Source organism: Notolabrus celidotus, chromosome 13 (assembly GCF_009762535.1).
Source record: "Notolabrus celidotus isolate fNotCel1 chromosome 13, fNotCel1.pri, whole genome shotgun sequence".
In the NCBI taxonomy this organism is placed as follows: Eukaryota; Metazoa; Chordata; class Actinopteri; order Labriformes; family Labridae; genus Notolabrus; species Notolabrus celidotus.
This window is the reverse complement of record NC_048284.1, coordinates 27,124,472-27,151,850: the sequence shown is the minus strand read 5'-3', so window position 1 is coordinate 27,151,850 and position 27,379 is coordinate 27,124,472. Positions and strand designations below refer to the sequence as shown.

Here is a 27,379-nt window from a genome sequence, read left to right as displayed (position 1 = left end):
CCAATGTTCACCTGAAGACTCTGTGTTCTTGAGTTGAGAGTTTATTCTTACCTTTAGACTGGGCACTAGTCAGAATTTAAACTTTGGTTTAAACGACTAAGAAATTAGTTGCTTCTGAACATCCTCAATGTGTTACTAAAATGTAACATCGTGGTTATATTACCCAGCTTAGAGTGTACCTTGAATTGAACAGAGACATGGGAGGAGCAGCAAGTTCAAGCTGAATCGGAAGGGATTAGGAAGGAGGATTAATGGAGGTGGGATGGGTTGAAGAATCAGACACAAAAGAGCGGAGTGGGATGTCTGGGTAGAAGTAGGTTTGTCAGGTGATTGAAGGTGTGGCTAAGGCATAGTCTTGCTCCTGACCCCAAGTTTTTACATTAATTATGTATCAAATTCAGAACAAGGATTGTTGATCGTCTGTTGATTATAACTTCTCACTTGATTATAACACTCTAATATTTACCTGAAGGTTGGTGTGATGATGCATTGTCTGTCTTTGATTTCTGAGATGTTCATAAATCCTGGTTAAACTGCATCACATCATTAATCTGACCTCCTGCAGGTTTCTTGTTTCTCAGTCGATTTCCTCTTTTGGTGGCATTAGCGATGCCAGACAGGGGTGTAAAAATGGAAGAGAGGCTTCAGTGACAATTCACACTCCAGTGCCTGCATGCCACAGTGTGTGAAATTTCTCATCCCTGACACGCCGGCCGCTCTGGGAGCCATTTGTAACAGGATAACGACGCTCCCTGAGATGTTAAGCTGATAGATTTTGTCACTGGAATTAATTTTTTTCTGTGCTTGATGCATGCTGAGACAGCGGCCACACAAATATATCTACAAATACACACACACATACAAATTTAACATTGATCCATGCACATTCATAACACATTATCATTCTTTGTTTAAACAGGACAACATTGTTAGAATTACAATCTCAGCTTCTGGCATCCTGTTAGCCTTGCTTGTTGTAGCCCTGTCTTTATAAGTCCGTTTGTTGACAGTGACATGAAAATGAGCATCAATAATGTTGGTCTCCTGCCAGTCGGTGTTCTGTTGTTGTTATTGTGATGAGCTAGCATTCTGACGTCAGAACAATACACTTCACAATGGGTGCTGCTACACACAGCAACTCTCTGTCCCAGTCTTCTCCTCTCATATTTCTTTGTTTATGTTTCTATGAAAAAAACATGGACTGACTTATAAAGAACAAAAACAAACAGAGGTAAGTTTGATATTTAAGCTTTTTCTTTTTCTTTTCGGTGAGCTTACTGTGATGTTGCTTGCTACGTGTCCTGCATCTCTGACGCATTCAAAACTAACAGGCCATAGTAAACACACTATGCATAGGTCTCATCTATTCCATACAGAACACTGAGAACAACAACAAATATTTTTAGAATCGTAGTAATTAGCAAGAACAACCGTACTGGTAGTGCACCACTGTTCCAACCCTCTTCTAATCTAATCAGCGCGTGTGCACACAGTTCAATTCAGTAAATTAAGCTCTATTGACATGGATTAGAGCTGTCACTATATTCGATTTTCTCCTCATGATTATCATGCCCAAAGATATTAACAAAAATGATATTATTGTGATATCTGTGGCAAACCTAAAAACAAGCAAAACACAGCTATCAGTCAAAAGCAAGACAAGGGTAGAGCGACATGTTACTTTATAAACGTAAATAATAAACGAAATCAACTCACTTGCATACCATCAAAGTTATGTTTTATCCTCGTCAAAACTATCCCTTCTTCTTCTGTGTGATTCTAAATTACACATTGCCCACAAAGCAACACCCCCTTTTGTTTCCAAAATCCCCAAAAGACTCCCAAACTTGTGAGGGAACTGTTCAGGGTTCTTTTGGTTAAGTACCTTGCTTTCATCTGCCATCTCCTTCGACAGGATTTGCCCTGCAAGTAAAGGCTAGCTAGCTAGCTGGTCCTGAGTCATCTTCCTCTGCTGCAGCTTCTTCCTCATCTTCCCTCTGTTTTATGGCTGTTGGCAACCAGCGTAAAGAACCAGCACTGCCCTCTACTATGAACCAATCAGTTACACAGTGTTACTTTATAATTACCTTTTAGCACAATATCAACATTTCATTTTTTTAAAGAGATGTTTACTGCCTGTGTCTGGTATACGGCGACAGCCCTAGCATGACTGTAACAGTGACTAAAATGTCAATGCACACTGTTGCGATCTCCTAGTTTAGAAGCTACTTCGGCAATTAGCCAGTCACCAGTGATTGCATCTCAAAAACTACACTTATGAACTTTGTTATGGTGAAATAAGAAAAAAATACGCTGGTGGCTGTGATTGAATGTGTGTTTTGTGCAATCTTCAGAACCAATGCTTAACAAAGGTTACCTCAATACACTTTAATAAAAGAGCAGGTCTAGACAGAAGTTTAAAAATTTCACCTTTAATTTCAGATGCATTTTGAACCTACATGACTATATCTGTTATGAAAACCATAACATTAAATACAAGTTTAACACCACAGTTTCTGAAGTTACAAAAATTGTATTGAGGGTTCACTCAAATCACCACCTATGTGCTCTAGGACTCACTACATTTAAAACCTACCAACATCACTGGATTGCAGATCTTGTGGTGTTTCTCATCTTGTCTGTGAAAGAACAAAATGTTCAAAAAATAAATTTCATGACATGTTGTCATAGTTCAGCATCAACACACTTATGGGATGACTTTTTGAAAGGAAATATGAAAACATCAAACTCCCCTTTGTTGTTTAAATGAGAGTGATATGAAGAGGAGAGAAGGACTGATTGAAAGCGTAGTTGTGACAGAAGCCAACTGATTTATCCTGACCAGACGCACACACACACACACACACACACACACACACACAGATGCACACACACACACACACACACACACACAGATGCACACAGATGCTGACCTGAATGTAGATATATGGATGGGTGGATTCCGCTCTGTTGCATCTCGCTTGCATAGCCTCAAGGCTTTTTTCTGTTGACGGGTGTGGAGTGTAACTGTGTGGGTGTATGTGTTTGTGTGTTCGCCATTCAGTAGCGCTGACTGTGAGACTCCCCTCTTCCTCCCTAGATAGACAGACAGATCGCCGAGCAGAATGGTAGGATGGTAAATGGAGCGACAGACAGACAGTGACATCATCTGGCTGTCGGCCTGTTTCTGTGTGGAAACATATGTTGCCTGATCACTGGAGACAAAAGACAGGAAAGATAGAGATGCAGTGTTAGATTGACGTGCATGATAAGCTGGAAAGGCCTGTTTTTTCCAGAAGGAGTAATTTGGAAAATTCTTTTGTAACAGTGGGGATAGATAAAACACTCTGCAGTTAAGCCTCTGCAGTGGCTGCCATATGATACACTGATGACATAAACAGTCACAAGCTTATGTTAGCTAGTGTTATATTTTGACCCTCATACAAACAGTTTACACCTGGAAATTATGGAAGCTGTCAAAATATTTATATCATTTCACAAATATTCCCAAACTAATATATCCAACATGTGTTTGTATGTGTTTAAATGTAAGTTGAGATCCAAATTACATAACACTTATGTTTGACACAGTTTTCAGTATGTCTCTTAATGTTATCAGACCATGTTGGGTGTTTTAATAGACTGTAAATACCAAGACTATGATGTGAGGAGAAGGAGGAATGAGGGCTTGATTTAAAGGTCCAAAGCACTTCATCATGTAAAGTGGTTTTCATTACACTACTGTAAAAGAGCTAGAGCTCTGACTGACTTATTGCTCCAATCCAAAAAACAGTGTGCAATATAAAACGACAAAAGCTTTATTATCCAAATTTGCAGCCTTCTGTTCACTTTGTGCTGCATTGTTCCTTCACTTTTTCCTTTCGTCACCCCTCAGCTGCATGACAGCACTACTGACATCTCTAAAGTACATTTAAATAAAACTGAGTCCAAGAAAGTGCTTCAAAAAAAGGAGATTTAAATTTTTACGTTAGGTCTGTCAGCATTAATCCATTTATCGGGATCCACATAACTTCCAAATGAATGTGTTATTTCTTTTACTAAATATTTTGTCCCTTTTTGCAATCTGTAGTAAAGCCACTGCAGCATCTTCCTGCTTCGTGTATGACACAATTAACTTTAAATTAATGGGTAATTAACTCTGTCTCAGTTGACAAGTCAAAAGTAAACGCATTTTATTTTTTGGCTAACATACAAGTGCAGGTGCAGCAGGCAACTGCCTGATAAAATCACACAGAGCACCATTTTTGAGTGTGCAAAACGCCACAGACCAGACATGTGGATGAAACTAAACCAAAGAAGTTAACTCTTGCTAAATGGTAAGCGACTCACTGCAGGCCTGTTGAGACTGTGGCAGACTTTGGTCAAAGAAACATCCTATGAATGCCTTGCTCTATAAAGTTAATACGGACTTTAAAAAGTTTTGAAATGCAAAAGTTACAGACTCAGTGCTGTCACATTTTGGATGTATTGTTGGCTTGCACATCAGTATGATGACATAACGGTTTCAACTAACTCATAACTTATTAATCAAAACAAATAATGTTGACAGCAGAGAAATATAAAAAAAAGACAAATGTTAAATGTGGTTTAGGTGTTAAAGATTAACAGCAAATATAGACACACTTGTAATATTTATATACATGAAACTGTTGTTTTAACTTTATTAAATCTTAGCTTGTATAAGAGGTATTTTTGTGCCTAGCATCATATTACCTTGGAACTGAAGTGACAGTAGATACATCAGTCTGTAGTCTAAAAAGGGGCACAAGCAGGACATCAGTGCCTCCTTTATTCCACAAACTAAAATAGATGAAGGAAATTATTTCTGTTCACACCAGCAACCTAGCAACCTTTCCCCCTTTCACACAAACACATGATCGTGCGTCTTTACGTGCACTCCAAAGCCTGCATTAAACCCTATATGCTCTCATAATGTTGCATTACATCAGATGCACCTCTTCCTTCCACTCTTTCCCACTTTTCCTCCTTTAAAACTCTTTTCTCATCTCTCAGTCTTTTTTTGCTCCATCTTCCTCTCTTTACCCACACCCTCTCTCGCTCTCTTCCTCTCTGTCCAAGTGGGCCTGTGGCTGCTCTCCACTAAAAATAGCTTTTGTCATCTCAGAAGCTCTTTCATGCCATTCGCCATCCCTGTCACAACACAGGCGCACACACACACTCACACATATTGCAGAAGAAATTCTGTGTATGTGGTTTAGGAACATGAAAAACCTTGTGATGGCTTTAAAAAGACTTAAAAAGTTACCCTGTGCTCTAATATAGAAACGACACTGACTCTTCATCAGGGCTCAGAATATTCTCATGAGTTGAAATAGTAATAATAAACTCCGGACGTCATGACTCACTCGTTATGACAGTGAATCGTTTAAAATGTTTAGAAAGCACTGAGGGGAAGGAATCTGACACTGAATTAACAGACTGTCATTTTCACAAGACAAACAATAGTTTTTCTGTGAGTTCTCTCCCTCCGTCTTTCAGAACAGAAAATTGGTGTTAATTGCTGCAAGTGTCTGTGTCAGTGTTTGCAGATGAGATGCAGCTGTAATGAAGACACATGAATACAGACAGAGAAAGAGAGACACACTGTGGATGCATGGTTGCATTTATAAGAATATCTATCAGTCCCTCTCCGGCCTCTTTGCAAAGTCTGAAAGTTGTAATTGAATTATTTAGCAATTTAAGCAAATCCAACCACCGCTGCAGCGTGAGAGGAAGTAAAGGGAGGTTGCTGAGTGTTTTAATATGCATTAAGTAAGATAGTAGGGTTTGTTCATAGGCGCAGTCATGCTCAGACTGAGCTGTATAACTATTACAGAGTGGGAATCTCTGCCAGGAGAAATCAGTCATCAGGGTTAGACGCTGCAGGGTTATAGTGACTGATGAGCTTCTATTGATTTACAAGGGCTCAAGCCTACAAGTCAACATACATCCACCAATGAGAAAGACAGATACCAGATTTATGATATATCTTTGCAACACAAGCTGCAAAATCAGTCCTATTAGGTTACTGTGTATGTTTGAATCCTGGCTAATGGCTGTAACGTCACACAGGATACTGAGTATGTACTTGAGGAGGTCAGGTCAGGTCTTGTTTCCATCAAAGTATGCTTTAAATATAATTGTCCTTGTTAATAAATGGAGTAGCCCTCCTCTTCCCAGCTACAGCAGTGCTTTGAAGTAGACCAATATTAGGTTAGGAGCCTGGCTCTCTCCTTCTTTTTTTCCCTTCCTCATGTCTTTATCTTGTGGCGTGTTTTAACTCTTTGTTTCTCTGTTGGAGTCTTTCCATTCGTTTTCAGTCATCTTCATCACCTTGTGTTTCATCCTTTCTCCAGTTTAATCTCTTTTTTCCTCACTGTGTTATATTCCTTTGTAAAACTGATCAAAGACATGGGCTAACACATTAATAGGAATAGTTTGGCATAAAGGGAATTTTAGTTGCTTTCTTGCCAAGACTCAAATTAAGTCTGAAGCACTGTCAAGTCCTTCTGTTCAAAGTTATCTATATTTACCAAAATCAGCTGTTCAAAATATTCAAGAAGCAAAAGCTATGTCTTCTTTGTTTGCTTTTATACAGCAGGAAGCTCCGTTAAAGATTAAACCAAGCACTATCAGCTGTTCATTACATAATACTTTTTCAAATTTGGATAAACAAGACAATTTAGTCCAGCTGGAAATCCTAATGCTATGAGAGTTTCATTAACCTTATGCTTTCATGTAACTCACAGTTAGAATGATAATAAATTAATTAATATAGCTGTGGGAGTCTTCCTTATAGAGGGACAAAGACCCACTTTGAAAAAGTTAACAGCCTTTACATCATCACTTCACGTAGACGGCACCAATGCCCAACAGTTCCTCCTTGGACTGTCAGGACTGTTCCTCAGGGCGCAGCATTGGGATCCATTCTGTAGATAGACCAATTAACCTGTTGGACCAATTAATGTCATTTTGAAATAATCTGCATCGGACAATGCCTTCGCTCTTGAGGCCATTTAAACAAATATACAAATAATGTCTGCAGACGCTGCAGGCAGCATCTCCAGTGTGGCTGCTGTAGAGCAATATAACCCCCCCCCCACCCCACCCCTATTACTAATTAATTAAAAATCCATCTGTAGCATGTTACTGGCTATGATAATCATGTATATTGGATTGTATTGGGCATGGAATAAGGGATGTTGAACAACAGTGTGATATCAGCATTGTACATGAGCTAAAGGACGACCTCCTCTCCAATTATCAGCTTCAGCCATTGATAAACAGATATCGGTCAACCAATAATCCGGTCCTTTAACCATCACGCCAGAGGACGGTAGAAGTCACTCTGGTCACTTGATTGATTCATGTTCAAACACGAGTAAAGGATCGGTTCTCTCAGCATAGTCACACTCTCTTACATTACACATGCATGCTCTCTTGGAATTCGGGAAGTCTTTCAAAGGTTTAAGCACCAGGACGGTTCTAAGCTTCTGAGAACATTCAGATAACATTTAGTTTTTAAACGATGAAAAGAGTCAGATAGATACATGCAAAAATAAAGTTGTGTAAATCCATTTGTGGTGATGTAGAGAACGATTCGTCATCAGATTTTATGGCTAAAAGATTTTCAAAATAAAGTTCTTACCTTTATCTTTACAACCATGTATTCTGAAACCACAGGGGTTTAAAATATTGTTAAATCATCTTTTAATTTGGTAGTGTCTACCTTTTCAGAAAGTGTATTGTTTAATTTTTAATAAAAAGGCTGTTAAAAAAGTGTTAACTTAGACTGGTGTGCCGATTGTAGGAGATCTCACAGCCATGCTAAAGCTGAAAGATATGCTAACATAATGATACTGTCAAGGCTTGTTATACAGGTATTAAGTTCACAACATGCTTTAGCATTTTAGGTTACTATCAGTAAATAATTAGCATTTAAAACAAATAACATAGATTAATTGGAACAGGTATAGCTTTGTAAATATTTGGACAGAAACCACAGTAAGTGTTTGGCAAACATTTTGACGGGCTCTCAGCTGTCAAGGAAAAGTCTTTAGCGCAAAGGTGTGATTAGGACTCAGTCTAATGGAGGTATTTATGTCATCACAAGTGTTATGAATCAACCCAAGTGTGGGATTGGCTGAGAATACTGTATGGTTTGGAAGTATGTCCATGAATGTGTTAACTAAAGGCCAAAACTGCTGTCATGTTTGGTCCAAGTGGTAAACGTTTGACTTTAAACTCCCCCAAACATCAAGTGAAAGACATGAAGAGGTATTGGGAAAAGAGGCACTTACTGACCCTTTTGAGTCAAACAGACTCCATAGGCCCCTCCGGCAGCACTCACACTGTCACCATAAAGTGGGGAAGGTACAAGGCTAACTGTCAGGACGGGTTAGAGAGAGATACAGAGACAGAGTAGCACATTTCGTGTGAATGGTGTTAATACACTGTAAGGCAAACCCAGAGGAGTGCTAATTGACTCACTGTGTTTTTTTGCGGTGTTCTTAAAACAGATCACAGTGTGATACCTCCGTGTCCCCGTTCCATGAGGATATTGTATAATAGTTGCACACACGGCAAGGTTAGAATAAGTGCACATTATACTTAAATAAATGGATTCAAACCTGAGGGAGATCGTTAGACATACTGCGGGTGATTATCGCTGTGTTTAAGTCTGATAGAAAATGTCTTGGCAGGAGAGACTGCAGACGCGAGTGTTTGCATTAACGTTTAGAAGTACGAGTTTTTTCTGCCACACTCAGATGCAGGCTTGATTGAACAGCCATGAATGATGAATTAAAGCTTGAAGGAGGCATTCATGTAGAATAAAGGCACAACATAAATGATGAACCACGCTTTAGACATGCTGAAAAAAAAGGGGGAAGACTGCATTGTGCTTGTGTGTCTGCTGTGGGGTGTTCCCTTGCTTCATCTCTTTCTTCTCCATCCTCTCCTCTGCGGTGCGCTCATTTCTCTCAGCTCAGACAGTGAGGCTCGCTGGTGGGCTTCAAACTGCTAAAGCTGCTGTGGATTTATCTCACCATGCACATTAGGGACCGGGTGTTCTCAGATTCACCGCTGGCCAGTGAAGATAGAAAAGAGCAAGTCCTACCCTTTACTCTGGAATTTTGTCTTGCTTTGAGTTGCGTCACAAAGAACAGAGGGTAACCTGAAGTCCATGCCGAACCTGGCAGCCTGCAGTGAGTCACACTCTACTTCCTGCCCCGCTTGGCTGCTTTTCTGTGTCTGATTTAGATCAGAGCCAGTATTGAAAAAGCTAAGGCACTGGTGGAATGCGCCAGGCTTGACATTTCCACCAGTTGATAAAAGCATGTTTTTTAGAAAGTAACTGATCAGGGGGTATTTATAAGGCGTACTGTCATGCTATTACCTCTCAGTGCAGCCTTCCTGCTCTTTTTTCCTCTCGTCTTTCTTTGTCATAATTATTCTCCTAGCCATCTCCCTGAGGTGTGGGATACGTTTTGATACTCAATAGTGCCATCTGCTGTTATTTACACTCCTAATGCAGAGTTTATGCAGCCAGATGGATGTTTTGTAACCACAGATGAACCAGGGTCAGATCCCCCGACTGTTCCAAATTCCTCTTAAGTCTCAATGATTATGTGAAGTCCGGGAATCCTGGACTTCACACGATCACTTCTAATGGGCATCAAGGATGTGTGGTCCTCCATTCAAAGCAGGTTTGGTATGGTTTCACATGTGGTGTGACTTGAGGGGATTCCCAACCTTCAGTGTGTGCTCCCTGTCTCAAACACATAACCAGAACTCATTACACTGATCGTTGGTGGTTTACTCTCTAATCAAGAAGCCCCTCTTCACGAGAGCCTGTTGTCTCACTGAATCAAAGGTTCATCCCTCAGAGCAATCTTCCCAACCTTGACTGTAAACAAAGGTCACATGTGTATTCATGCAGTTGGGTTTTCAGAGTGGCCAGAGATGGATTCCTGCTACATTTGGTTTATTGGTGCATCTTTGATTGTAACAGAAGTCGTATTGAATTCACCTCATCATGCTTAAAACAGTGAGAGAAAATGTTCCCATCAGTATTCAACATGGAATTTGGCGTCAGATACATCAGGAATTTCTGAAACAAACAAAAAATTTGTCCTGCTCTCTTGACGCTGTCAGATGGATCAGTCTGTGATCAGCTCTGTGAATACCTGCTGTGGAAAATGTGACAAACAGTTTCTTAAATAGGCTGTCAATCATGTCATCTGACTCCCACCCTGTAGCTGCGTTAAGAGGCATTAAAAATAACTCTCCTGAAATAATCAATGCTGTTGCTGATTATCTCATTTGCTTTACTAGGTCACTATTAATTCCAGTCTGTTTCATAACCAGCTAAAAAGGCCTCACAGTGGCAGCAACAGAGGCCACACACTGTTCATTTATTCCCCATCCCAGTCCCCCACCCAAAAAAAACAAATAATATCTATGTTTTCTCACATTGCTAAAGTACAGTTTCAAACAGGACATAAGTGTGTATTTAGTTTTGAGTCTACTGTGGCTCAGTGGTAGAGTCAGTTTTCTCTGAATTGAAAGGTAGGCGGTTCGATCCTGCATCCCACATGTTAAGTGACCTTGGACAAGACACGAAACCCGTGGTGCTGCAGTATCATTGAGCATGGCAATCAGAAACAAACCTCCGTAAGCAGACATGGTTCAAGAGATGGGTATTTTGAACAATAAGTTCTTCTCAATTATCACTTGAAGCCAAGCACACAGCTAATGCAGAAAACACTCTTCCCTTTGCCAACGTTGTCATTGTGTCTTCGTTGCTAACTATCCAGCGTTGCCTTTGTTTTCCCCCATGCAAGGTGACACACAATTACACTGTGTGAGATTATTTGCTTTACGTGTGAAGAATCCAGGGAATGAAGCGAGAACAGGTTAACCATAACAAGAGTAAAACCCCTGATTGTTTTACACTCTGTTCAATATGCTCATCTGTTATTTGTTGGGCTTGAGTTTGCCATGCTCTGCTTTTACCATATTTTCAGCATGCCGTACCTTTGAGGTTATTCCGGAGAATTTTCTGGACAATAACAATCACTCAATCAGTCTTTATTTATATCGCGTCAAATCACAAGAAACTTTATCTCAGGACGCTTTTACAAACATAGCAGGTCTAGACCGTACTCTATTTTCTTTTATTAACAAAGACCCAACACCAAGACAGGATAAGATCCAGTCCCATCTTACAGACAGGACTCAGTCTGATCTCATCTTAATCCACCATGAGCAGAGCACTTTGCAGCATTTAGCAAGTTACAGTGGCAAGGACAAACTTCCTTTAACAGGCAGAAACCTCCAGCAGGACCAGACTCATGTTAGACAGATATCTGCCTTGACTGAATTGCGGTTGGAAAGAGAGATAGAGGAGATGAAGAGAGAGAGCGAGATGATAGTGGGGAGATGGATAGTATTAGTTGTAGCCACTGGAGTCTGGCATTTCCACAGCAGCAGGCCTTCTGAGGCAGAGATCCAGAGGAACCTACGAGCCAAGGGAGCTCAGGGACTCCAGAAAGGTCTATGGTTAGTGACTTTAATGGGACAGGGAGAGTTGAATTAAGTGATGGGGGGAGAGGGGATTGTCATTGTTCTGGATTGTTGTACTATGATAGACATACACACATACTTTTCAACTTCAATGTTAACAAGAGCACAAACATACCTTTAGGGTACATCAAGTGGAGATACAAAATGTGAGATTAATTTGCATTTGATTGCGAGTTAACTTTGAATAATCATGCAATTAACCATAAATGTAAAAAAACATTATTTGACAACCCTGTTGTATAAATGGAAAAATCGATATTGATGGGAACTTAACATAGCATCCTCTGCCATCAGTGTGTGAATGTGGTAAATGTGGCTTATAGTACAGAGTACTCTGAGTGGTCAGATGACCAGAGCAGCAAAATATATAAGTATTGTCCATTTACTGTTCCATGTACTTGGTCCATAGCTGCATAAATGTGTTACTCAACAGACTGGTGTATCTGTTTACACAGCAGCTAACCAAATTCTTCTTGGTTTATTAAATCAAAGCCAGTCACTATTCAGACTTTTTCCATCACGCCATCAGCAACCACAGTCAGATGTCACACACAAGGCACTTTTTTCCATACAGCTGCATATCACTGTAGAGTACGAAAGGTCATTTCAATCCAATAAGTGCCAGCAGAATAAGGTAATTATACAATAGTTACAAATAAGAGCAGATGAAATGGCTGCTGCAGAAACAATACACAACAAAAATAGGTTTATATCAAAGGTTTGGTCTAAAAATTGAAATTTTCTTAAGATAAGAACAAGGACAAGTTCTTATTTTAGCTGTTTTCTGTTAAAAATAAACTCAGAGATAAATTGCTGCTAGCGTGTTTACCCTTAGTGACACTGATATCACAGCAGACACCCATCTGAGGTGAACAAGAGGATGATTAAAATGAAATTTACAGAGCAGAGAAGAGGGAATATATATATAGAGAGTGTGTGTGTGTGTGTGTGTGTGTGTGTGTGTGTGTGTGTGTGTGTGTGTGTGTGTGTGTGTGTGTGCGCGCTCTCTTTTTTGTGAAGTCCCTGGAGGCTTGGAAGCAGTAGCAGCTACAGCAGTGTGCTGGCTAAATTTCTGTTGCTGCCTGGCATGTCACTGAGGGTTTATGTAAGAGCACACGCAGGCTCTGTCTCTCTCACGCAGACACACACACACACACACACACACACACACACACACACACACACACACACACACACACACACACAGACACACACTGGAAATACCCCAGCAATGGATTATGCATGTATTCTCTCTCCCGCTCGATGAAGTAGCTTCTAAGCGGTGCTTTGATGAAGCAATGTAAACAGCCATATGAACAGACAGCCAGTGCTGTCAGGCCAAGGTCCTGCCCGTGTGTTTCTCCAAATGGGCCTGACTGCATCTGACAATACTCGCGATGAGATTCCCATAACATGAGGCATTATTTACACAGCTCTCTGGTGCCACAGCAGAACCGTAAGAAACCAGTCAAAGTTAAAGCTTTATGTTTATGTGTATGGAGAAGGAGGAATGATGCAGACCTCCAGTGATTTGTAGGGTAAATTACAGTCTCAGACTGACCTCTAAAAGCCACGCTGGTATGCTGGGAGATGAATGGCCAATGACAAACCTGCTACATATTGTTGATAACATTAGAGGCAGTGTCTGAAGCACCCCTGAGCAGGGGAAGATGACCTTGTAAGCTTCATGAAAGCTGAGCAGAAATCTTTATAGGCTTAGGAATCCATAGCATTTTAAGACGTACCCCTCAGATCTATTTAATTCACTTTTAGTCTCTGATGATTTCTGGTCATTGAGCAGTTACAGTGAGGGATCATTTGTCTTTTAGCACCAGTCCTGAAGGTAATGATAACACTCAAGCATGAGGATAAATGATATTGAAGTATCCATATTGCTGAGGGAGAGGGAACCCAAATGAGCTCAGAGGCTCCCAGAGTGAGTCTACATGTGAGTGTGTGTTGTTATGTCTTTAGTGTGTGCCTCTGGTTCATGGGAGCAGCAAGGAGGACAGAAATACAGGAAGGGGTGGGTTAGGATACACAAACTATCAGTGGAAAATAGAGTGTGGCATCACCATGGCAGCGGTCCAGCACAGGCATCATGGGACAGTGTGTGCATGAATGATCACCTATTGGGTCATCTTCTGGGAGATAGGATGGATGGAGAGAGCTCTGTGTTGGCAGGCCGGCAGCTTGTCAGCTCTCCTGTCTATATTCTTCAATGAGTGCGATTAGTCACAGCAGACAATAGAGAGAACTTTGGCGTGAAAACTTTTCTGTAGAGGTAGACTACATCAATGGATCAGAAATGTGCAGTTATAACACAAGAGTTAATGTTTTAAATATTTCAAAGACCTATTTTTAAGTCTGAAACTTCCTCAGTAATAGCCATGTAATGCATCATGAGAATAATGAATTGAATTAATCACCTTTGGTTTAAGGGATTCACACTAAATTGAGAGCTTGACATGACAGGATTGTGCAGTTTTTGCACCCCCTTAGCAAATGCTCCAAGAAGACATAGACTAATTCACAGAGCAGACATATAGGGTTCAGTCCACCACGAACTCTGCCGCTGAGGGAATAGCGCCTGTTTTGTTTTTTTTTGCATTTATTTATATGAGCATCAGTTTGCTGCAAAATAGGCAAAATAGGCCTCTATTTATTTCATGCAAATGAACTTAGTTGTAAAAAAAAAACAAACTATTCACTAATGCAGATGCTGACAGGACTTCACAGTTAAAGTGAAATCTTTACCATCTTCTGAGAGTTGGAGGCCATTTGCACTGACGCTCATTTTTTATAAAGGATGTATGAATACAGTCAAGCTTTTCAATGATCAAGACAACAGTTCCATCTTTGGATGACCTAAAAAGAACGTGTGCATTATTTCTGTTGATATTACTTGTTATTGTAATCAGGGGCTAGATCAGTCTGGGGCTGTGTGTGGCTAAGCCCCTGCACATACAAGCTGTGTCATTACACATGACAGTTTTTGTGGGTTTCCTTTTGAATCTGAAGGTGCTGCTTTTTGCTAGCTCGCAGGAAGTAATCTACAAAATAAACTGTAACATTTTTGTCACATATGTTGTAAAAATAACTCCACAGATACACTTTCCTACTGTCTCTCTCCACTCAGCTCATCATATATTTGAATAGAAGTTATCACAGTGAGGATTAGAGCGCACAGTGCAGATCTGTGCGGCAGAGCGTGGAGATACTTACAGCTCCTTTTAGTCACAATAATATCCGAAAAATGGAACAGACTGTACAGAGCAGCAGACCTGTAATTAAATATATATTATTACATATATTATTAATATTCAAAAATATCAACTCATACTTATTAAAAATAGATGTTTCACTGTCATTTTTAAGTGAAATATGTTCTAAATCAAAATGTAGTTTGGCAGTAATCAACTCCATAGTGGAATGAAAATGTGTGTATGCATCCTTACTCATGCATAGATTCATACCCATACTATAAGACGTTAAACCAACTCTAATAACAAATATTTTCTGAGCTGCTAAAATACTAAAAGCTTATCTCAAGGCTTCCAACAAGTAGCCTGCCTCCCGTCTTTGCATCCCAGCAGTCTTATCTAACCACAAGTGTCCAGGCAGCAGCAGAGTCATCCTGTAAGCACAAATAAAATAAGACTAACAATAGATGTTGCTGTAGTTAAACATCAGGACCACATTGAGAGGTTATGTTAACATGTTCACTTTGAAATCAGTTTGTTTGGCCGCACTGTAAACAAATAGCTCTTCCTCTTCTTCAGCTGCATTCTTGGCAGCGTCAAGACCACCCACTGGTCGTACACATCAAATGGAACTAAAGATAAAGCAACACTACTGAAGAATGTAAAATAAATCTGTAAGGTAATATTTTCTTTCTGCAGAATAGAAAGCTCAGATTATTTTCTCTCTTTCTGTGATCAAATATTTGAAGTATTCTTTCTTGACCTTGGAAACAGAAGTCTAACAAAAAGCTGAAGATCTACTGAGTATCTTTTATTCACATATTTAATCATGACTCTCAGTTTTTCTTTGATATCAGTTGTCATGGAACATTTTGTTGCTGTTAGAAATACTTTGAGGTCTGGTTAAAGTTTAGGGAAAGCTATTTAATAGAGCTTGACGTAAGATTGAAGAGGTTATTGAAAGCGATCAAATTAATACATGTCTACATGAACCTTATGGCATTGCTTTGATAATACATCTTATTACAAAACTATCAATGAATTAAATAATGAAGCAATCAGGAGATAGAGTGAAATGAAAGTAAATCATGCTCAGAAGAGTTAGAGATCTGATACATGTTGAGTTCTGACAGCAGGAAGTCTCACTGTCTCCAACTGTAGAAAGCTAAACAGATCTCTCAACTGTTGCATCAGACCCGTTCCTTTTTTCTGAGCACTTTTACTTTGTGGAAATACTCAGAAATCAGTAATCCAGTTACATGGACTCTACAGCTCCTCAAACTGCTTCAGTCTGTGCATACAGCACATAAATCTTCATTGCATTGAAGGCCAAAGCTCTGCAAGCTCATTGCTGGGAGCTTTTAAGCTACAAGATGTCCGTCCAGCTTAGCTGTTATCTGGAGAGCTGACAACAAAAACAGGACGAGGAAACAACAACAACAACAAAAACTGGACTGAATATCTGTGTTACTTCATTCTGCAGTTATTTTAAAACTAAGTCATTTGTCGCCTCCTCTTGACGAGCTTCTCATTCGCTGTTGAATCACTTCTGTTTGGAGCTGTATTATTCATCTGTTCTCTGATCTCACAGTCAGTCACTGTTCTGTTGGTGTGAAATAGCCTTGATTTAAGTGTAACTAGTGAAGTGTGTCTTTCTATTTCGCGCTGCTTCTCTCACTCTTCTCTCTTTCACACTCTTTCTGCGTTCCCTTTTTCTCCACTCTGGCTTTCCCTCTCCCTACTTTTGGATCAGCACCAGTGCCAGCTTGCCTGCTGATTATGAAGGCTTTAATGTTCCATTTAACAGCAGCATGTTTTGGGTTGTGCGTGTGTGTGCATGTGTGTGTGTGTGAGGAGGATGGGTATCTGTTTCACAGAATAGGCTTTGCCACACGCTCATTGTCACACAGGAACACGACCATATTAGCCTTTATGAAGCCAGCTGTGCCTGTCTGCCTGGCTGTTCCCTGAGTGGACAGAAGCGGTCTGGCATTCAGCCTGTCCTTTGATGGACGATCGCAAACAGCCGTATCAAACAGCCGTAACGGGGAATAGAAGCCAAATCAGGGGAGGAAAAGGATTTAATGGAAATGTTAACAGCCTTACATCCGTAGCTGTAAAGGCGTGGAAACAGTGGCTTCAGGTCCTGACTCGGTCATTCCCGTTGTTAAATGGTCATTTTGTGCCATCTAGCGAAGGTTTTGTTTTTCGCCCACTACAGCTGCCATCTACAGCTCTGTCATCTGTTTTTATATGCAACAAAGATTAACCAAAGAAACTCAGATGGTGGAATTTCACAGTCTCATCACTCTGCCCCACTTTCCCTTTCTCCCTCTTTTTTACATAACAAAGTGTTTCATAACTTGCCAGATTGTGGAAAGAACCGCAGTGCCTTTCTCTCCCCCTCCCGCCCATCTTCAATATCTCTCCCTCATCCCGTCTCTGACACCTTAACTCCTCTCCCTCATTTTGCCTCTCCCTCCATCACCTCAACTTTTCCTCGCCATGCTCAGCCACATCCCCGTGCCTCACACTGCTCCCCCCGCCCCGGCCCTGGGCAGATCAGCTGAGGCGAGGGCCGTTCGGGGGCATGAGGCAGGGCTCCTGGGAGGGAAGCCACGTTCAATTTGTGCAGGACCCATCAAGCAGCGTCCCATTCATCCCGGCAGCTTTGCTTGAGCACCCTCTCCGTCCCAGAGGGGGCTCCTTCCACAAATTAGTTTTGCTTCTGCACAGCAGAGGGGCAGATAGGAACCTGTATAGTTTGGGGGGGAGAGCTCCATCCCTGTTACACTCCCTCTAACACTTTCTCTGTCACATTCACTTAATTCTCCTCCTTCATCTGTCTTCTGTCTCTCTCATCTTCAAGCTCATTGACATTCCCCTTTCTCAGCTCCCCCTCCTCTCTTCTGTCTGTTCATTTCTCTCTGCAGTCTGATCGGTTTGCTGCTGCAGCAGAATTTACATGGGCGGGACCTTAGTGCAGATGGGCAGTTCTACAACTCCAGCTGGCTCCACCTGTCTCACCCTGTCTTATGTCTCTTCCTCTTCTGTTTCTGTCTTTTTTTTTCATATCCTCTATCCACTGCACTGTCTCCTCCTCTATTAGCATTCAGGGACTCGTGTCTCCCCCCAGTTGTGACTGCAGACAGTTTGTACGTGCCGAGCGGTTGCTCTTATTAGAGGCTGGGGCGGCATCCTTGACTTTTGCTTGGCCCTGTATAACAAGACCGTCTGCCTCATATACAGACAAGGACACAATGGAGAATAGTTTAACCTGAAACAAAATCACACATGCCTTTGCTTCCTGCATGAAACTAAAAGAGTTGTTCTACCCCTTTTAAAGTTCTGGCTCCTTTTGGAGATGAAAGCTGCTATCATAAATATTTCTGTATTAATAATGGATGATCAGATGAAGGGATCTCCTTTACTTTTTATTACTCTGCTGTTTCCCTCGGCTTTATAAAAGTTTTCACTTTCTTTTGGTTCATTGTTTTGATCTTACAGCCAACTCAGAGTAGTTAGGTTCGGTGCTGAGCACCTTACAGCACACACAACACACGGACACAGTGAAAAGCATAGGTATATAAGAAGCCTGGAGTAGTTGGAGGAGTGGGTGTAGCTAAAAGTGATTAAAAATGTGATTCTTCAGAAAGAACCTTCATCAAAGGTGCAGTGGGGAGTGTTCCTGTTCTGCTCACTTTGACGACACCGTAAGAAGTTTTCATGCTGTGTTGATTCTGGTGACCAAAACCAGTCGTGTTTTTCTGGAATGGGGAATGCATTTCCCATGAGCACCATCACCTGCTGTTGTAAAGATGTGGCTCTTGTCTTTTTAATTCTACTTTTCTTTCTTCAAGACAACTTTCTGTAGAGGGGTGAGATCATGTATTGATTTGTAGCTACATCAAATTATAAACTGTAATGTAACAACCATAAAACATTAAACTCTGCCTTATTACCATTAGTTAGCTTAGGTGATCAGGCGTACCAGTTTAACACCACATGTCATGATGATTGGCATCTCAATAAATTGTCAAATAAAGTAAATATTGAGTACAAAACATCATGAATAAAGAAAATTATCATGATAAATAAAACTCCCCCCCGTGTGCTAATTTCTTAGTCACTGCCAAACTTTACTGGAGGAGTTCTGAACACAGTCACCTTGGGGTGAGAGCCGTAATCAAATACATTTTTTTTTCGTGGGAAAACCCAACCAAAACACAGGCACTAAGACTCAGTATAAAGAAGTAACCAATCTTATCACTGATAGTTTTATTTCACTCTCTGGGTCATGAAGAGGCATCAGTAGGAGAGTGGGAGTGTTTCAAAATCACTTAAAAACTCCTCATAGTGCCTTTAAGTGACCTGCTGTACATCATAGTTATTGTCATTGTGGGGCAAGTTACTGAAAATGACTCATGTGTTTCTAGTTCTGTCAAAAAGGAACTGAGTTATTAACTGAGTAGATTAATTATAAAAGTAATGAGTCACATGGAAAAGTAACCTTACGTCTTGTTTCTTGAATACACATATTACTGTACACATTACTTTTTGCCAAGGCAGTGTGAGATGAGTTGAAGATGGTTTGATATTTTTGACATATTCATTATAGCCTCAATAGACCTTGTTGTTTGGATTTATCCAATGTGTGGTTTTGCCAAGAAAGCTTTCATTATGTGTAGTCCAAATGACGTACTGGTAGAGACATACTCTAAATGTTTTTTTGAGCTTGACCTCCATTTTAACATCTTGTCCAGGTCCTTGCTCTGCCTCTTGTCTCAGCGCTATATCGCCAATTATTTCTCTGAAAGCAGGACACTCAACAGTTCAACAACATAACTTACAATCAGTCTGTTAAGAGCTGGCTGTGATTTTAAATCAGGCCTTGTCTGTTTGGATGGAGCGGTCCTTCCTTGGTGTGATGAGCTAACAAGCTGCACCTGGGTCACCGCTATTTAAAGTGCCAGCTTCTCTAGCTTAGTAGAAGTGTGTTGTTTGGTTAGCTTTGAGAGATTATAATTATTAGTCTTGGCGGTGGACAAAGCTTTCCTTCCTACACAACAGCTACAACTCACCTCTGTATTTTTGTCCTTTACTGTGATATGGTAAAGATAATGCCAGTATTTCAAGGACAGAAAGCTCTCAGCTGAATGAACATCAGTTATTATGTGTTTACTCTATACAATATTCATTCTCCCAGAATATCACTGTGCTGTCGTGGGCGTAACCTCGCTCACCGAGGTCAGCCAGATGATTAATCTTCTGTAGTTGTCAGATATCCAACACATTAAGTAACATACACCAAGTCCTTTTACATTTCTGTAATTTTATCAGCGTAATTGACTTTGAAAAGTAATTAGATACACGACTAGTAACTGCAGATAGTGGTAGAGTTACAGTAATTTGTTACTTAGTAACATCTTACACACACACTGCTTTTTTCTTAATTTCTGGTGATTGGCAGGGCATTTCACATTTCAACTATGCTCATTTTGTCACAATTAGAGTACTTATTTTATGATAAGTACTATCCCTTGGAAATAAAACCAAAATCTGAAAGCTTGACTCAAATGTGTAACACTGTCATCTTTGTACCTGTAGTGCATGAAAATGTAATTGTCTGAGTTTAAAAGTAAGGTTTAATTCCAACACTGAATTAGTAGTTACTTAAAAATTGTAATTGAAGTTGACTCAGCACAGAATTGTCGAGAATAGTGACAACCCTTCATCAGTAGGGGTACCACTTGAGGTCTGCTGGATGTGTAAATGAACAATAATGAACATTATAAACAGATCAACATTTTTTGCCCGTGCACCCAAAGATCTGCTATTGTGGTTTAAAGCGTTATTCCTTCGATGCTATTTCTGTGCATAAAGTCCCACCAATGTCTGTTCAAGAAAAATGTAATGATGAAATAACACGATGATGAAGAGTACTCTATTTAAAGCCCACTTTAACCTGTGAGTTGATTCACAGTGTCTTAGATCAATAGCCACTGACTTGTTTTTTATCAGTAACTTTGCTTCCATCTTTTGTAAAGTTGTTAAATTCTTATTTTATATTCATATAAAATAATCTTCACAGTTTGTTCCATTGCCTTGATGAGGGCTGAGTGCATTACCAGCTCTCTGTTGTTTACGATACCTCGGAGAGCAGCCTCGCTCAGTTTAGATTACCCATCAGCTCTCAGAGGTTTTACCAAAGAGGTCAAGTGGAAGGTTGTAACTAATGAATCGCTCAGCTTCTCGCAGCTACCCACAGGGTTCACGGTCTGCAGAAGATGACGAGCGGAGCGGGGGCTCAGCGGTCACGCACTGCGTTACAACATTAACCTCTGAGCTGGTGGACGTGTAGGAGAGAGGCAGTGTGATGACATGGACTGCTGAGAGACAGAGAGAGGGGTTTTAAGATTTGAGAAATACTCGACACAGAGTGGATCCATAGTATTGACTATAACATGTACAGGAGAGTCATAGAGCCTTAGCCTTTAGCATCAGTGACAACAAGAGATGACTGTCAATTACCGGATTTAGTCATTGATCGTTTTAAATCTGGCAAAATCTCTCTAGTAAGAATAAGAATACAACATCAACACAACTGAAAGTCTATAGCCTTCCTAGCTCATTAAATGCACTGACGCTATTATCTTTCAGCTAACATCCTAGCTAGGATACTAAAATGACAGTTACTATTCTGATATTTAGCAGGTGTTATATTACCCATGTTCTCCATCTAAGATTGAAGTGTTAGCATGCTGATATTTGCTATCTTACACCAAACACTATCTCTGTTATCTCTGACTCTAAGCTCTTAGCTTGCTCAATCAAGTATCAAGTACAGCTGAGGCTAATGCAAACCTCGGAAATTTTGAGTGGGATTATATCACTGACAAAAGTTTTGGACAAACTAACTGGCTTTTATGTTTTTAGATCCAGAGCACCCTTTAAACTTAAATATCCCTTCAAATCTGTGCAAGGACTCTGCATGAGGTACTGCAAAGTTGTTTTTTGCTTTGAGGGAGGATTGCTGTAAATTGAAGGGCTCATATTTAAGTCATAAGTGTCAGGATGCATCTGCTACGTCAAAGTCTGTCAGAGAGAATGAATGGCTTTGCAGCATTTTTCTGCTGTGCACCAGTGACCCCGACCTTCCTTCATATGGTTATGAAGGTAAACCAGCTTCCCTCAGGGATTAATTGTCTTTTTCCAAAGTTTTTTTTTTACATTCTTGTGTTGGGAAAGGCTGCAGGCTGTAGATAGTTTGAAGTGAAAGGTTTGCCAACATTACTAAACACAACTTTATCTTCAACACTTCTTTTGGCCACTGCAAAAAATGAATGGATTACCTTAAAATAAATATGAATGTGACATAGACCAATAATACAAATTTTAAACAATGCAAAAGAACATACATTTTGCTGAAACACTAAAAATAATAATTATGAACTCATTGTAAACGCCTGTTGTACTCCTCAGTTATAGCAGATGTTTTATGCATGAGACATGACTTGCATCACTTATCAGAGGTCTGAGCCTTGTATCAGCATTGAGTCAGATTTGATGCACATTATGGAGGTATACTGCACAACATTGCTCTTCTTTGAGGGTGCTGTTTGCATAAAAAGATTAAGGTAAAAATTCTAAAAGAATGTTTCTTAATAGAAGATCGTTATGAAGCTGCAGAGTGTGAGATTTAACATCCCAAAACTACAGATACCCTTATGAGGCATTTGTATCGAATGGTTTATTCAAATGAGGTACATTGAAAGACTAGATTATAGAAGAAAAAAGAGCACACATATTTACATCCTCTCTCTGTTCTCTTCTCTCTTCATTTCAGTTCTTCCCTTACGGTGATGCCTCCAAGTTCGCTCAGCACGCCTTCAGGACCTTCGACAAGAATGGGGATGGTACCATCGACTTCAGAGAGTTCATCTGCGCGCTGTCCATCACATCACGAGGAAGCTTCGAGCAGAAACTCAACTGGGCCTTCAACATGTACGACCTGGACGGAGACGGCAAGATCACACGGGTGGAGATGCTGGAGATCATTGAGGTACCAATGCGTAGAATTAAATAAATATATTATTTATAATAGAGCATTTTTGAATAATACTCAAGTTTAAAGAATAAGTGACAATCAAGTCACACCAGTACCTTTATGATAATATTCTGTTATTATGTTTTAAAGTTGTAGTTAGGAGGATTAGTGATGGTCTGAGGAGTAAACCTGTTGCTCTCTTGTGCCTGAAGGTAGTATACAAAGACTGAAATATGGTGCAAAAGCAAGCCCTGCTGAAAGCTGCACAATCCACCTGCCATCATAATTAACTTTATCAATCTAAGAATCTCACTCTCAGCAAGAAAATGAAAGAAGTGCATTTCCCAAACTACTGCAACAAACCAATACCTCCTTTAAATGTTAGAGCAGAGAGCTGAGCCTGCAGGCCCTGAAACATACTGATTATTCAAAAACACAATGTGTAACAAGGAGCAAGAAGCAGAGGTGTATTTAAAGAGAAGACTCAGACAGAAGATGGATTTCTTTGCCTATGTCAACGATGATGTCATTGTCACACGGAGGAAAATATTGTTACTTAGCAACTGGCACAATAAATTGTCTATCTCAAACAAAAAATGTCATTCTAATGAAAAACAAAACATGGGGTAACAAAAGATGGTTCTACAGTATTCATTCATCCATTAATAGTCTTACAGTAATAATCTTTCTCATCCTGCTCAAACATGAAAAAGAACAGATAGATAAAAGCTGATAGTGTATGCTGAGGTGTCTGTGCGACCTTATTAGGCAGCACTTCACCTTATTTGTGCAAATACTTAAAAAGATACCACAGAGAAGCTGAAGGCGTCTGACAGGTGATCCAGTGGTGCACCATCTGTGCTGCTGTCACATTCAGACAGCACACCTCGTTTTAACACTTAACCGTGCCTCCTTAAGTCCTCTCTCCTTACCTCTTCTGCTTACATAACTCAGAGAGAGACACAAGTGAAGGGAATGTTCATGCATTCAGAGCCTTCTACAAGATCTGCTGCCCTCTTTCTCCCCCTGCAGGCGATCTACAAGATGGTTGGCACTGTGATCATGATGAAAATGAATGAGGACGGCCTGACGCCTGAGCAGCGGGTGGACAAGATCTTCTCCAAGATGGATAAGAACAACGATGACCAGATCAGTCTGGAGGAGTTCAAAGAGGCGGCCAAGAGCGACCCGTCCATCGTATTACTGCTGCAGTGTGACCTCCAGAAATAGGCCGGAGGGCGAGCAGACCGCTCCACCAGCCGCCACGGACTGCACAGAAAGAATTTCATGTTCCATTCAGTTTGCAGCTATTTCCACTGAAAAAAAATATATGCTTGGACTACCTTTCAATGGATCTGCTTCTTGTGTTTGAAACACTCGTGTGCATGAGAATGTTATTTGCTATAAAAAGATTTACACACAACATACAAGAGTGTGCGGGTGGAAGGGTGCAGGTGCACACTAACACAACACAACAAACACACATTAACACACACAGACACACACACACACACACACACACACACACACACACACACACACCTCTCACTACATATGAACACCTTGCACAAATAATATATATAGATACAGTATATAAATATGAATATATATTTAAATTATTCAAAGATCAACTGCCAAAATGTGAAGTGTGCAAAGTATTTTCCATAAAGTTTCATTCTGGAGCTTGCGCATCAGTGATGTGCTACGTTGAATTTGCCGCTACTCTATTTATTGTTCCGAGTTTACTGATGCTAGCTGTATGTGTTTCATAATACTGAGTAATGTCAACTGAACCAAATTCCTATGATAATGTATCTGCCTCCGAGAAGACACTCTATCCATCGTCTTGACTATTACCTAGAAGAGATGGATTAGCATTTGTCCAACTTTTCCTTCCAATACATGCTCGTACTGTCAGTAAGGACAATGTAAACGTAGTTAATTTGCATGCCTTTAGGTTCTGCCTTAAAATTCTCCTCATTTTGCATCCTGTGATTGCAGACAGAACGCCTTATCAAAGCAGCGCGGCGACACTCGAGAGGAGCTGTGACAAAAAGAGTTTTACCGGATAGGGAGAAAATAGGTCCTTCTACAAGTATTGTCATTTGGGATGTAATTTTTGTGACCCGTCGAATTCTTCTTCTTTTCTTTTTTTCTTTGACTGCTTTTGCTGTGGGAGCATGTTTCCTTGTAGACTAGCTGTAGTGTATGTTGCTACAAACCTAAACCCTGCCCCTCTGCATTTACACACACCATCTCATGACGATTTAGCAGATGTTGACTGTGGAGGAATCCATCATCATGAAACAGTATCAGAAATAAAAGAGATAAATTGATTAGAGGCAAGTGAGATCAAGCATTTACAACATGACTCTCAGGAGAATGAACAAAGGCTCCTTTAGCTGGAGATAATTAGATCACAAAGAAAAACTAAGTATTCATCTGTAGCTGTAGAGCAGTGTTATCAGACTAAGTCATAACCTTTAATGTACTTCACACACACACATCTTCTTTTTTCCAACTAGCCTGCAGATTGCATATCACTAAGATAAACTCAGAGGAGTGTGTTTAAGACTCTCTGGCATTATAGAGGAGAACAAACAAGGCCCGCGCAGCATTTTAACTTTCTTGTCTGTCTTTTTCAGTGGAAGTAAATGAGTGCTAAAGTTGTGAGAGGAGCAGTGAATGGCGTTTCATTAAACACTGTAACCAGTAGAGGACAGTCCGTATGTAAAGCCATGTGTTTAGTAGGTTAAACTATTCGCCCTTAACAACCCTGGAAGTGTTTCTCTTTTACCAATCAGCCAATCTTTTTGTACTTTTTTACTCCCCTCTCTCACACATTTTACACGCTCTAATGCATTGGAAATGTAGAGAAGTTCAGTGAAGTGTGGTGCCTCCGTAACACGATCCAAAATAGACCTCAACGCCACCTTTTAACTTTGAATCAGTTAACCTGGTCCTGTCTGAAAGCGCTGCAGACCCTTAACAACTCGCATTAATGCTGCTTGTGCTTTAAACACTAAGTGGGGCTACAGGAGGCCAAAGGAGATTTAATAAGTCATAATTCAGTATTGCAATAAAGATCGAGCATGCTAGTCCATTGTCATCTCTCTGCAGTGTGGCTTGTCCCCTGTCACTTTGTAATCTGAACTTCTTTACATCTTTGGCCAGACAATGTTTCTAATTCCAACTCTGTTATTACTATTATTGCTATCAAGATACCAAATGTAAGCAAAGGCAACCGTGTACAAGGATTCTTTTGTAGCATGTATTGTGTCCCTGACGACATGGCTGCACTACTCCCTGTGTTGTGATTTAATCTAATAAAAGGAACTCTATGGGCTCCTGTCTCGTCATTTACTCGACAAACCACCTGAATCAGTGTCAAAGAAGGAACTGCACCAAGACCAAGACTAGGAGTTCCTAAACTTTGTTGTCTGCCACACTTTTAAGTCTGCATGAAATTAGCCCAGATACACCACCTGTCAGGTTCTCAATGTGTCCATTTTATTTAATTTAGGGAAGATCTCAAGTAGCATTACACAAAGAAGAATAAAATGATGAAATTTGCTTTTTGTACAGTTGAGTGGTTTAGACCAGTACTTAATATTACTGTATTATTATCACCTAAATTATAACAATTTCTTAAAGATATTATTTTCCAAAGTTTATGGTTATTTTAGCTATTTCAGCTGTTTGTTGGTGAGTTTTTAATCATATTTACAATTGTGTTACATAGTGAGGTCATTAAAAAGAAACAAACATGCCAAAGTTGGACCGATGAATACAAAATACACACAGAAATAAAAAGATATATGTATTGAGTTATTGTTCACTTACAGCTGATGATCCCTTCATTTTAGCTCAGCACTCTGAGCTTTACTTTTCCTACATTTGACTGCCCAGCTGGTTTTCTTTTTTACATCCCTGGGGTGTTCATTTAAAGAGAAACACAAACGTAAAGTACAGTGAGCTCTCCCAAAGTATTTGTTTTATATCATACTTCACTTCAGATGTACATGCTGTACTTTCCTCTTCATCACATAAAGTCGACAGTGTTAGGTCTTTACAAATAAAGACAAATGTATGAGATATAATACAACACCTGCTTATAGTTTAAACTACCCAAAGGAAAATGAATACTTAAAAGCCCTCGCTTTAATATCGTCATCATTTTAATAATTAAGTTAGCAGTGTTATAATAAAGCACACAGGGACCACTTACAGCAGGCGTTAACATTCTTAGAAAATAATCACATAAATTATCACATTACAAGTTCCTTACACCTGATGTAGTGTCCTTTTATTTATGAATTTACTTACAGTTTATTTGCTAGGGACAGATACGATATACAAAGACAGACTGAGAGCAGCCATCCCACACAGGTATCGTAGTGTTTGTAGCTAATGCTAATTTGCAACACATGTCCCTTGAAGGGCTTTTAGAGAATAAAATATTAAAACAGTGAGTTAAAATAGAAAAGAGAAGGTATGAAAAGAACAGCTAGATACAATAAAA

The 27,379-nt window shown here is 40.0% G+C and overlaps 1 protein-coding gene and 1 long non-coding RNA gene across 4 annotated transcripts in view; one reads left to right on the top strand and one right to left on the bottom strand.

Moving 5' to 3' along the window:
* Positions 1–26,203, top strand: part of vsnl1a (visinin-like 1a) — a 50,265-nt gene extending 24,062 nt beyond the window's left edge. For 2 of the 3 annotated variants that reach the window (XM_034699493.1, XM_034699492.1), the window contains exons 3-4: positions 22,657–22,872; positions 23,890–26,203. In XM_034699493.1, the coding sequence (XP_034555384.1) occupies positions 22,657–22,872; positions 23,890–24,087 (414 nt within the window). In that variant the 3' untranslated portion in view covers positions 24,088–26,203. Of the gene's footprint in view, positions 1–21,868; positions 21,987–22,656; positions 22,873–23,889 lie in introns of those variants that run through there. The other variant, XM_034699494.1, reaches the window with a different exon arrangement.
* LOC117824103 lies at positions 2,417–3,076 on the bottom strand. Its single transcript, XR_004633530.1, has 2 exons — positions 2,934–3,076; positions 2,417–2,639 (listed from the first exon to the last, which is right to left on the bottom strand). It is a non-coding gene; the product is annotated as an uncharacterized LOC117824103 (long non-coding RNA).
* Positions 26,204–27,379: the final 1,176 nt, after the last annotated feature.